This window comes from Hyaena hyaena, unplaced genomic scaffold (genome assembly GCF_003009895.1).
Source record: "Hyaena hyaena isolate Hyena2069 unplaced genomic scaffold, ASM300989v1 scaffold_336, whole genome shotgun sequence".
Lineage (NCBI taxonomy): Eukaryota > Metazoa > Chordata > Mammalia > Carnivora > Hyaenidae > Hyaena > Hyaena hyaena.
The window spans coordinates 532,130-544,928 of NW_024080969.1; the positions used below are offsets into that span (position 1 = coordinate 532,130).

General features: G+C 34.7%; 1 protein-coding gene across 2 annotated transcripts in view; it reads left to right on the top strand.

Annotated features, from left to right (window-relative positions):
• CLINT1 (clathrin interactor 1) overlaps window positions 1-12,799 on the top strand; it is a 59,583-nt gene that overhangs the window by 42,439 nt on the left and 4,345 nt on the right. For both annotated transcript variants that reach the window (XM_039249466.1, XM_039249467.1), the window contains exons 8-10: window positions 1,022-1,091; window positions 8,475-8,549; window positions 12,338-12,624. In XM_039249466.1, the coding sequence (XP_039105397.1) occupies window positions 1,022-1,091; window positions 8,475-8,549; window positions 12,338-12,624 (432 nt within the window). The remainder of the gene's footprint in view (window positions 1-1,021; window positions 1,092-8,474; window positions 8,550-12,337; window positions 12,625-12,799) is intronic.

Here is a 12,799-nt window from a genome sequence, read left to right on the forward strand (position 1 = left end):
AAACTGTGTAACTTTTTAAATGATAAATTAAGACTTTTGCATCTTAAAGGATTTTAAATATCAGTTTGTAGTATACCCTAAATACATGTCACTTTGCCAGAAATATTTTGTATTAATAGTGTAAGCTTTGTGATTTTTTTTTTTAAATACAAAAGAATGTCCAGAAGGCCAGACTTTTTGGAAAGTTAGTCAGCTGCTTGGATCTCTTTTAATCTCAGAACCTTTTTGAACCAGCATATAGTATTTTCATCTTCAGGGCTCAAATTAACATGCCTAGGAACTTACAGTGTTTCCCTATTGCCTGGCAGTTCTGTTCTAATTTATCATATATGTATTGAACACACAGGACATATGCATCATGGTGCTTAGGACTATGGAGAAAAGAAAAATAGTATTATAAACTCCAGCCGCACATTTTAGTTTGGGAACTAAATGTGAAGCAATTAGATGTGAAGGTATATTAAATAACATAGAATGACTCGTATGGTGTACAAAACAGTAATCAAAGAATTATAGAATCATAAAATCATAGAATTTTAGAGCTTGGTAGGATTTTGGTCTCTAAGATAGTGGATCTCAGACCTTCTTATGCCTTGGAATTTTCAAGGGAGCTTTGTCAGACTATATGAGCCAAGATCCTACCCTGGCCAGTTATGACTCAATATGCTATGATGGGCTGGACCATAAGTATTTTTTAATGCTTCTTAAATGATTCTGATATATAGCATTTAAGATTTCGGTGCGGTCTGAAAGGTATGTTTTCCATAGTGAAATACAGTAAGAAAAATGAGTTAGGGAAAACTGTGTGGAGGTTAGAGATTTTATGGCGCTGAGGATAGAATTACTTAAAAATAACTATCTCTTCATAAGGATTCAAGGTCACTTCTCTTTCTTCAGAAAACTAAATGTACCTTTATTAAGATATTATAGGTGTTACAGAATTAGAGATGAGTACAGCAGATTAAGGATAAATAGTGTAAATTTGTTTTCTAAGCTTAGTAAGTTCTGTATGTGTTTTCAGACTTCAGTGCCTAGCAGCAAGTCATCTGGTGACCTTGTTGATCTGTTTGATGGCACAAGCCAGTCAACAGGTAAGCTTCCACGTTGGCTTTTTTCTTCTTAGTAATCCCGCTTTCAGAATAATTTTTCAAAATGCCATATAAATGATAGAATGAAAAATAAATTCTGCAATGGATTTATTTTTAATGTGAGATTAGTGGGCCCTGAGCATTATTTGGGGGTAAATTGTCCATTTGCCTACAATAGAGAAGTATGCTTAAATATTTGACCAATAATTCAGTAACATATGTCTCCTTAATTTCTTAGTGCTGAGTATTTGGGGTCCTTTGCTTCTCCTTAAGTGAAATGTACTGTGCTCTGCCCATTTTACTCTCTTTTATCTTAATTCTGGCTCTCAACATCAGCTATGGTAGTTCATTTCAACTTTTCATTCAATTATGCAACAAGTATTTATTGAACCAGACATTGGTCTGTGTGCTTGAGGTATAATGTTTAGTGAAACAAAGTTCTTGCCCTCATTGGAAGGTCAGGTGGAGGAAGTAGTCATTAATCAAAGAGTCACACATAGTTACCTAGTGATAAGCTTGCTGAGAGCTTTGGAGGGAAGGGGCATTCTATGAAAGTAGATTAACTACCTACCTGACATATGTTAAGGGAGCTGTAGCAAAAGAATACTTTTTTTTACTAAGATTTTCTTAGAGATAGGATTAGTGATTTTTTCAGTTAGTAAATGCCAGATTTTGAGTAATTCCCTATATATTGTTTTCAAGAAAATTGATATTTTAGGTTGCTTTAATGATTATATAGTTTTAATAAAGTCCTATGTTGTAAGTCAAAACAGCTTAAGAAATACAACTTTTGTTTAAAGACCATCTTTCCCAATCTGTTTAAAGTTTATTTCACATTGGAATGTAGCTGGCAAGATTGGTGTGTAAGCAATGTGCAAAGTAAATCTATTGTTTTTGACATGTGTATGTGTGGTGATTTTTCAAAACTGAATTGTTTTGAAATTTACGTTATTAGTGTTTGAGTGGAGGTCTGTGATGGAAATTACTTTTCATTGATAGTTAAGTACATGTAATTAATAGAAAGTCTTCTGTTATTACCTCCTCCTCCTTGTCCATTATCATAAAATTCTTGGACCAAGAGAGAACTTCATGGGGCAGCTGGTTCAACCAAATTTCTGAGCCTTTTCAGTTCCTGTTCCCTTTTTTCTATAATTCTGACTCTTCCTAAAATTGTCTTGTAAACTCTATTGAACTGTCATGCCAAAAGTTGAAAAGAACTACATTATTTAACAATTTATGTGCTGTCTTTTTGTATGTTTAAAATTTTAAGTGTAGTATTAATTGTTAGTATGTAGTCATAATTCAGATAGTGTCACAGAATATCAACTATTTTGGACTCCCTGGCATGAAATATTAAGGAGCCCCTTTCATGCATTTGTGGAAAGTTTTAATGGAGCAATCAGAGAAAAATTAACCAGGAAGGTCAGATGAGTGATGTAACTTTTTTCCTCTGTGATACCAAGATTGCTTTGAACAGAGAGAATTATTAAATACCAACATGCTTCCTTTGCTTGGCAAGAAACTGTTGAGTGGTTTTTCTTCTCCAGTGCAAACAATAGATTGACTAATTAAATAGAGGTAGCGATTAATATTAATGCAGTAATTGAGACAAAATCTGAATGAAATCTGGACAGCTTCTTGCCTTAAATGTTTGTTTTATCATAGTATTCTCTAAAAGCAAGCTGACTGTTGGTTGACATCAGAATTATTTTTTAAAGTTACCTTCTGTTGGGGCACATAGGTGGCTCAGTCGGTTAAGTGCCTGTCTTCAGCTCAGGTCATGATCTCACAGTTTGTGAGTTCAAGCCCCGCATGGGCTCTGTGCTGACAACTCAGAGCCTGGAGCCTGCTTCAGATTCTGTGTCTCCCTCTCTGTCTGCCCCTCCCCAGCTTGTACTCTCTGTCTCAAAAATAAAAACATTAAAAAAAAATTTTTTTTAATAATAAAGTTATCTTCTGTTCGAAACTGTATGTTTAACCAGTTTGTAGACTCCTCTCCAGTCAGCAAATTTTGTTACTCCAAATCTCTATTTAAATGCTTCAGTAATTTATTTTTGTTTTGTTTTTAAGTTTATTTATTTTGAGAGAGAGAGCTTGCACATGTGCACATGCAAATGGGGGAGGCACAGAGAGAGAAGGAGAAAGAGAATCCCAAGTAGGCTCTGCACCATCTGCACAGGGCCCGACGCGGGGCTCAGTCTCATGAATGTGAGATTATGACCTGAGCTTATATCAAGAATTGGGCGCTGAACCACCCAGGTGCCCCTTTAGTAATGTATTTTAAATTGAATTCAGCAGTGAAAAAAAATTGGATATTAAATCTTTAGTACCTACATATGAAAAAGTCTAAGAATCCACGATATTAGCATTGCTATTTTGGTATGCCATTTGGATGTCATTTACCAGATGTGCCGATACTTAAGAGTATTACCGTCATGCAAGTAATATGGGCATGAACTATAAACCTAAGCAGATACAGCAGCATCTGTACCTCTCACCAGATAAATATCTCCTCTGAGAATATGCTCAGGTTCTCTTTGTTTTTTATGTGTTACTATATCCTTTTTGTTAACATCTTCAGAAGCATGTGTGGTAAAATCATTGTAGAATATCTACCAAGTTTTAAAATATACATGTGAAACCCATTCACCAAGATTTATTTGAAACTATCTTGATAAATATCCCACTATGGTGATGTTCTTTTTTAAAAAATGTACTCAAAGGATATTTTGGTAGCTTTTACATATAGTACATTTCTAAGTAAACATTTTAAAAAATGAATAATTCAAAGTATTTAGAAAATAAGCCAATTAGAACTAGAATGCCAGATACATCCCGTTTCATTTTTTAGTATATCTCGCTTCTTTAAAAGTCCACATTGTCTCCTTTGTCCCTTTCTAATTAAGGAATTTAGGTCTCAATTAACGTACTATTCTGTAAGTTAATAAATGAGATTGAAGAGTAAATACACCACAGTCAGTACAAATAGAAAGACATTACATGACTTGCAATGTGTTTTGAATCTTTTTTTTCAGTTTAAAATTAAAATTTTTTTAAGATTGAAGTATATCAAATTGAAAATTTTTATTACATTTGTATTTGACCCTGTTGCCTTGTACCCAGTAATTACAAAAGTTAGTTGAGGATATTCACATGTATTAGAATTTCCATGAGAGTCGTCTGTAGTTTAAGCCAAGTTTACTGAAAATAAAAATTTTTAACATTCTCTTCAGTAACTAAAAGTAATGCATGATCATTTTAGAAATTTGAGGGAAAACAAGTGATGTGCCATGACTTGGATGCATAAACTGTTAATAATTTGGGTGAATACTTTTTTAAATTTGTTTTTAATGTTTTATTTATTTCTAGAAGAGAGAGAGAGACAGCGTGAGCAGGGGAGGGTCAGAGAGAGAGGGAGTCACAGACTCTGAAACAGGCTCCAGGCTCTGAGCTGGCAGCACAGAGCCCGACGCGGGGCTCGAACCCACGAACTGCGAGATCATGACCTAAGCGAAAGTCGGACGCTTAACCGACTAAGCCACCCAGGCGCCCCATGTGAATACTTTTTTAAAATACACTTTCTGTATAGGCAGTCAGTGTTATTTCTTTAAGCATTTATTATGTGACACATCTTTTTCAGGCTTTTGATAAGGGTTTTTTTTTTTCCTCTGTAAACTGCATTTCACCTGAAATCTCATGACCATTTCCCTATGATCGTTGGTATTCTTTTACAGATTTTTAACTGCCTTATGTCGTAATATTGTATGGATATACTGTAATTTATTTAACTGGTCAGTTTCTTATTTTGGGAGTATTAGGTTTTGGGGGTGTTCCAAAGTTTTCTTTATTGTAGTAGTGGAATAGTTTCTTTCAGAACCATCCAGTTTGGTAAGGAGAAAATAGCATTTAATTTAATTTTGCATTTGGTAACTGAGTTTGAAAACTTTCCATGTTTTTATAGGCTAATTGTAACCTGTGTATTCATATTCCTTTGTCCATTTCTTTGAGTGGGAGTGTTTATCCTTACTGTTTTATATTTAAACTAAGATTTTTACAGATATATATTAAGCTTTGTCATACATTTATAATTTTTTGCATTTTGTCCTTTTAATTTTGTACTTACCTAGAATTCTTCTTGCAGAAGTTTGTTTTTTATAATGTAATCTAGATTAAATTCTTTGTTGAGGAAAATTTCCATTTGTAGCTTAAGCACTGTCTAATTCAGCTATATTTTTCCTGTTCGCAGTATTGCTTTGGAAAATACGTGTTCCCAGCTGGTGATTGTAAATAACCTCCTTGCTGTCCTGAAAAGGCAGATGGAAATGGTTCATTTATAATGACAGCTCTCATGTGGGAATCTTGAAGGATAGCTCTTGTGAAATTTAGCAATCTTCCACATGCAGCAATTTTTGGTACACTCTTTTATTTAAATTCCCTTAGATAGAAGTTATCTGGGAAGCTTCAGTATAGAAAATTTGTGTTGAATTTAAGGTATTGATATGAATAACATCATACATATAGGTAAGGACAGTTCCCCTAGGAGAGAGAAACTTTTCCTAAAAGAAAGAGATTTTGAATTGTTGAGATAATTTTCAGAGTTGAAGATCACATTGTGTAAAACCTACGTAGAACCATAATTTGTGGCACTTCAAAACATTAGAGGAAACTTAAGTTCTTCTCAAGAAAAGTGACTTATGTGTGTTTCCATTCTTTACTTGCAGTGTTCATAAATTGGTTATGTTGAAATCAGACTCCCTGTAGTATGAAGAGGTAGAATATTTGCTATAGATATGTTGTAAGAACAGTATAATTTCAGTTTAGATGTTAGAATGTAGGACCGTGGAATAACCAAAGTAGGTAATTATCTCAAATATTAAATTAGAATATGACAAAAATAAAACATCTACCCAGTCTGAAGTTATGGTCCTGTAGTATTCATATGCCTTTTTCCGCATCGTGCATTTTCTTTGTAGTCCAGACTGGAAAAGATTTGAAAATCCCTAACTTTCTTACCATAATAAATTACATATTGATGTTTATTCACTGCCGGATGAAGCAAATTAAAATAATCTCCAGTTTTCAAATGCCTTAATGTTACCATAAATGATTAACTGTCATTCTGTTACCTAACAGTATGCTTTGATCAATATTTTTAACATGAAGGAACAATACAGAAGACAAATTTATTAATATAAAGCAGCAGCCGCTTGCAACATTCATTTCCTTGCTGGCTTTTATTAATATATGTGCTTTTTTATATAGTTTAAAAATAAAGCTCATGGATTTTTTATGCCCCTCCCCACATTTTATTACAATGTATTGTATCTTCAAAGAAGAGAAAAATCACTTTATTAGTATCCTTTGGATAAAGCAAAAGTAGCCAGATGGGCTGTAGTGTTGGTAAGAGTGGAGAACCTTGGCCTTGGTAGGGGTTAGTTCATGGTGAGTAAGGATATATGTGAATATGTGCGTCTGTGATGAGGTTAAGAAATGAGAAATTTGTTATGCCTGCTGATAGTTGCCTACAGTAAATGTCCATTAAAAAGAAATACCAAGTACACATGTATCAGAAACTGGTTTGTTCCTTTTATTACTGCTGGCCATTTGTTAGGAAGGGGAGATGGTTCTAGTTTAATTAACCCAGTTGAGTGTAGCAGATGGGGCAGAATGTCTTGCAGCGATAAGACAATTCAGAAATGGCACCAGATGTTGGAAGCTGTCCCTGGTAGTATTTGAGTGCAGCCCAGATGTTCCAGTCCCACCTGGCTAGTTTCTAAGCACTGCAGGCTAAGCAGCTGTGATGTAACCTATATAATGTTCACATAACACTAAAAGCACCATAATTGAGCTGCCGCTCTAAACTTCTAAGGTTGTGACTCTTAAGAGGTGAAATCTTTAAGGACAAAGAAAAATAAAGACGGGTACTTAACGTTTTAAATCCTTTGACTATTGCTGTTCCATTAATAAATGAATTGGACAGAAATGGAATATTAAGATTGAGTGTAATATTACTCTTCAAATTATAGGTGAAAGTAAATATTCTTAACCACACAGTATTTACAGATAAAAATTTGTCTGAGGATGTAATGTTATGCACACAGAGATTGATTTGCAGCCTTTGGATCTCACCTCTTTAAAAACACCAGTCTAGAAGTAGCAAAGAGCTATTATTTTTTCGTATATTAAAAATGCAAGTATTTGTTGTTCATGGAGTAACCATCAAAATCATTGCATTAATTTTTCTTCCTATATAGCTATTAAGGCTGATTTTTATGCAAATCAGTCTCAATTTTTCCCTTTTTATATAAAAAAATTTCAAGCCTACAGAAAATTTCCCACATTTTCTTTACCTCTTTCTAGATCTTTTCTGTTATTCATTTGCTGCATGCCATTGTTTATTGTGTACCATATGAGAGAAAATTGGAATACCACAGCATTCTGCCCCCAGGATACCTCAGCATTTATCTTCTTACAACAGGGACATTCTTCTTTATAATAATTACAATACAGTTATCATACTTGGGAAATTTAACATTTAAACAGTATTGTCTAGTACACAGACCATATTCAAATTTCTCTGATGTCTCAATTATGTCATTTGAGGATAGCACAGTTTTTAAAGAACCATAATCCAATCAGGGATCATGCATTTCATGTCCTTGTCATGTTTTCTTAGACTCCTAATCTGTAGCAATCCCAGCCTTTTTTGTCTTTTATGATGTTGACATTTTCTGAAGAATCTTGAGAGTTGTTTTGCAAAATGTCACTCACTTTGTAATTTGATTCATTCCTTATGATTACATTCAGGTTAAATATTTTTGGCAGGAATTCTTAACATGGGTGATGATCTCCTTTTCAGTTCCTTTGCATTAGAAGGCCCATGAATACTATTTTGTCTGATTATTAGTGGCATTAAATTTAATCAGTTGTTTAGGGTGATGTCCATCCAATTTGTTCATTATAAAAGTAGCTTCATTCCTTTGTATTTACTAAGTAGTCTGTGGGGTGATGGTTAGCAATTTTGTATCTTATTCCCTAGCAGCACTTTACCCAGGTTTTAGCATCCGCTGAAGATTCTTATAAAGAGCATAATTGGGTAAACCACAGGTTCACACTGTGTTCAGGCAATGCAAGTAAGGGATAACTTTAACCACAAATGTAGTGTCAATTATTTACAAGATAAAGAACTGAGGAATGTAAGAGTTCTGGTAGCTTAAAAGGAACATGGTGACATGAAAGCCTAGATAACAAACTGGATTTTCTAATGGGTCTGGAGCCTCTGATACTGGGAGATTTTTAAGTGTGGGGCTAAAATGGCTTCCTGAAATTGCTGTTAGTGGTTCTGTGGTTTTATCAGCTTAACTTTTCTTCATGCTTAATTTCTAGGAGGATCAGCTGATTTATTTGGAGGATTTGCTGATTTTGGCTCAGCTCCTGCATCAGGCAATTTCCCTTCCCAAGGTATGATACAGTTTGACCAGAAATCTAGGGGCAGTGAAAAGGTTATCAAAACCAAATAACTCCCTTCTCCACCAAATCAGCTTCCTTTTGGTATTTTACTCCTTATAGTATTTATAATATTTTTAAATCCTAAAGAATTTATTCACAAAAGTATTTTACTTGGTCAGTGTCTCAAATGTGTCAAATGAGTTGATGTGGTTGCAGACTCCTCAGGCAGGCACACCTAATAAAATTGCCCTTATTCAGAAGTGACTCTTGTTTAGCTCTGAAGTGGGGAGGCAGTGTGGGTGGGGAGTGTAGATAAATGTAAATAATCTCAGTTTAGCAGGATGAGTATTATGGTTTATGGTTAGCTTATATGATATGAGCCCAAGGATGGGATTAGGCAGACTATCTTAATAAAATTTATTTGTGATTTAAATATATTAAGAGGATTTCTGTAAAAAAATAGCTAAACTTCATTTTGACACATCCTGAAATAGTGAGCAATTGAGCCTCAGGCAGAACTTCTCTTCATGTTAGATTAGAAATTTTTAAAATGCCCTAGACTTTGTAGTGATCATTTTGCAGTATATTCAGATATCAAATCTTTGTGTTGTATACTTACAACTAACAATATTTAAAAGTAATTAAACATCAGGGATTGAGATGAAGCACTTGTCTCCTCCCCCCCCCTTTCTTTATTAATATTTTTACCTTACTGCCCCTGCCATATACTGTGGTAGCTCTTTGACTTTGGGAAAGCTTCTGACCTCCAGCTTTACAATCAGGAACATCACTTGACATGGTCTTTATAAGAATAGAGTAATGTCTATAAAAGTATATAGAAGAGGGACTAAGTTCATTAAGTAACCTTTCTTCTTTAAGTTGTAAAAGAGTTGGCTATAGGGTTTTTTTAAATAAAATCTTGTCAGTCTAAAGTTTGAGAGAGAATATGAAAATTTAGTTATAAATTTTAAACATAAAGTGAAGCAGGGAGAAAAGGTGTAATTTAGCTGAATTAGTCTTCCTCATTTCAGGTAGAGTTAGCCATTAGATTAATGCAATTAAAATTTATATTTACTAGGGGTGCCTAAGTGGCTCAGTTGGTTGAGTGTCCAACTTCGGCTCAGGTCATGATCTCATGGTTCGTGGGTTCGAGCCCTGCATCGGCCTCTGTGCTGACAGCTCAGAGCCTGGAGCCTGTTACGGATTCTGTGTCTCCCTCTCTCTCTGACTCTCCCCTGTTCACGCTGTCTCTCTCTCTCTCTCAGAAATAAATAAAACATTAAAAAATTTTTTTTAATTTATATTTACTAATGTCTGAGATTTGTGAGGATTTAGGAAGAAAGATGCATAGGTTTTTAATTATCTGGGATTATTTTGATAGCCTACTTGTGTAAATTCTGAGTATTTCCCAGAAGTCAGAATTGTGGAGTAATTAACTTCATTTCAGAAGCATGGTTATACCCTTTAAGGGTTAATACCTTACTTTAGGCAAGTCAAGTGGAAGATAAACATTGCCCTAATTTTACAGACTGCCTGTATAATTCTCAAAGTTTTTATGTATATAAAGTTGCCTACTATGCAAATAATTCGAATATGTTAATGTTGCTAAGTGATACATCTCTTCATCTGTATGCATGTGATTAATATAACCTGATCACCATTACGCAAGGGGCTGAAATTGTTGCAACAATGATTAATCATTTCTGAACAATATATGCCCCACTAGAAATCTCTTCCTCCTATGATTAATCATCTCAGATAAAGTTTTCAGATGGGGCAACACATTTTGCCCCAGTTTCCATTCTTACTCTGTTTTATAGATCAAGCAAATAGAAAATCAGCATAAAGTACCTTTATCCAACAGTCTTTCTTAAATTAGTTTAAATTGTTTAATATATAGAACTAATTGTAAAACTCTTAAGTCAGTCTCTTTTGTAAAGAAGATCAAAGACATGTTTTATAGTAAAAAAAGAATATTAGCCCAGTTCTTATATTAAATTCTTGGTAGAGTGTGGATTTTCTAAGTGAGTTCTTATCTTTTGAAGGGGCTTACATTTTAATATGGTAATAGAAGAAAATCATTTTAAAGACAATGTTATCATTCTCTTTAGATATTTAGCATAATGAAACACAGTGTTGTAGTGGCTGGTTACGTTTTAGGCTAGATAAAATGTATTTCCAAGTTGTAAGTGAACATGGAGTACAGAGTGACAGTGTTTTTAACTTGGAAATATGTATACTGTTCTCTTTCAGATGACAGTTTATGTGTAACTCTTCACCTTTACTTTTTCAACTTCCATTAATTCTTATTTATCTATTTGTCCGTTTCTTAAGGAAAGGCTTATTTACTTAGAATCATGCATACTTTAAAAGAACATTTTTTTAGGTATCAGTTGCCTTTATATTTATTGTGTTCCACATAGTATATGTATTGGAGAATTTATAGAAGCATGACTTATACTTTTTTCTGGCATATCTAAACAAAAGAGAGTGTGGTAACTTTGGTCCTCTTCTGTGTTTTCACAATTAATCCGTAGTAACCATAACAAACTGTAAAAATGGCACTTACCCTGTATTAAATTATTTAATCTTTACAACTTAGATTTTTTAAAAAGTGAGACACAGAGAGGGTCATGTAGCTTCCTCAAGGTCACTCAGGTAGTAAGGTACAAAATCCATGCTGTTAAGCATTGTAGCCCATCCATTAATTACCCTATTAACACTTTTTTACATTATTGAATGCATTAAATCTTGTTATAATTATCTTTGTAGTATTGAGGTTTCTTTTCCTTTTTTTTTTAAATATTAACATTGAGTTCCCCTTTTAAGACCATACCCTGCTTTATTTAAATAAATAAATTTAGCGGCGCCTAGATGGCTCAGCTGGTTAAGCATCAGACTCTTAGTGTTGACTCAGGTCATGATCTCACGGTTGGTGAGTTTGAGCCCCACATCAGACTCCACTGTATAGCATGAAGCCCACTTGGGATGCTCTGTCTGCCCCTCCCCAGCTTGCTCTATCTCAAAATAAATAAATAAACTTTTAAAATTTTTAAATAAATGGAGAGATAGATTAGATTAGATGAGTAGGTAGATGATAGATAGATAGATAGATAGATCCCATTTGAAGCAAGTACTGTGCTAAGGTTATACCATGGCTATCTATCGCCCTTATGTTGTCAGTGGAAGCATGGCCAAAAGGGTGAGAGCTTCTTGCAGAAATTTACTAACCCTACCCTTAATTTTACTGAGTGATTTTCTCCATGCTTTTCTTTTTCATTTTTTAAATAAATTTAATGTTATGAATTTGGGTTTTTATTTACATGAGACCATATAAGTCATAGTTTGATTTCTCTTTGAACTTTTCCAAATAATGAATGGGTGAAATGAGTTGAATTCACTGATTTGATTGTCTCTTCACATGAGGATTCTTGATCTCCCCAGAAAAAGTTTTACCAGGTAAGTTTTCTTCTTGCTTTTCATGTTTGTTGAGCTGGCAGCATATTTAATCTGCAAACTCAGGTTGAAGAAAGTTTTGATTGTAATTTCTGCATATCACCCCAGACATGCTAAGAGGTGGATATTCCTTTACATGTGGATTTTTTTTCCTTTGCCACCTTGTTAACATTTGTGGAATATTCATGGGAAAGAAGAACATCCAGATGGAGATGGTACCTGCAGATGTTAATTTGGGTGGACACAGATCAGCTCTAATTTGTTTCAGTTCGTAGACTGTTATATTTGTTCTGGGCATTTCAGAAAATTTTTTACCCCTGTTGTCCTTTCTTTCTCGGTTACAGCGACAAGTGGGAACGGAGACTTTGGTGACTGGAGTGCCTTCAACCAAGCCCCATCAGGCCCTGTTGCCTCCAGTGGTGAGCTCTTCGGCAGTGCCTCGCAGCCAGCTGTAGAACTGGCCGGTGGCTCACAACCAGCTTTAGGCCCACCTGCAGCTGCCTCAAATTCTTCAGACCTGTTTGATCTCATGGGCTCGTCCCAGGCAACCATGACATCTTCCCAGAGTATGAATTTCTCCATGATGAGCACTAATACTGTAGGCCTGGGGCTGCCCATGTCAAGATCACAGGTAAGTTGTCTGCATCCCTTGCAGATTCCTAATCTTTGAGATTCCATAACTGATGTAATGATAAACTAACATGAAACAAAAAAATAAGCCATACATAGATGTTTTTGCACATTGCATTTACCTTACCTTTTTTCCCCCTGGTATAGTCCTTTGGGTTCTAGTGGGCAAAGCCATC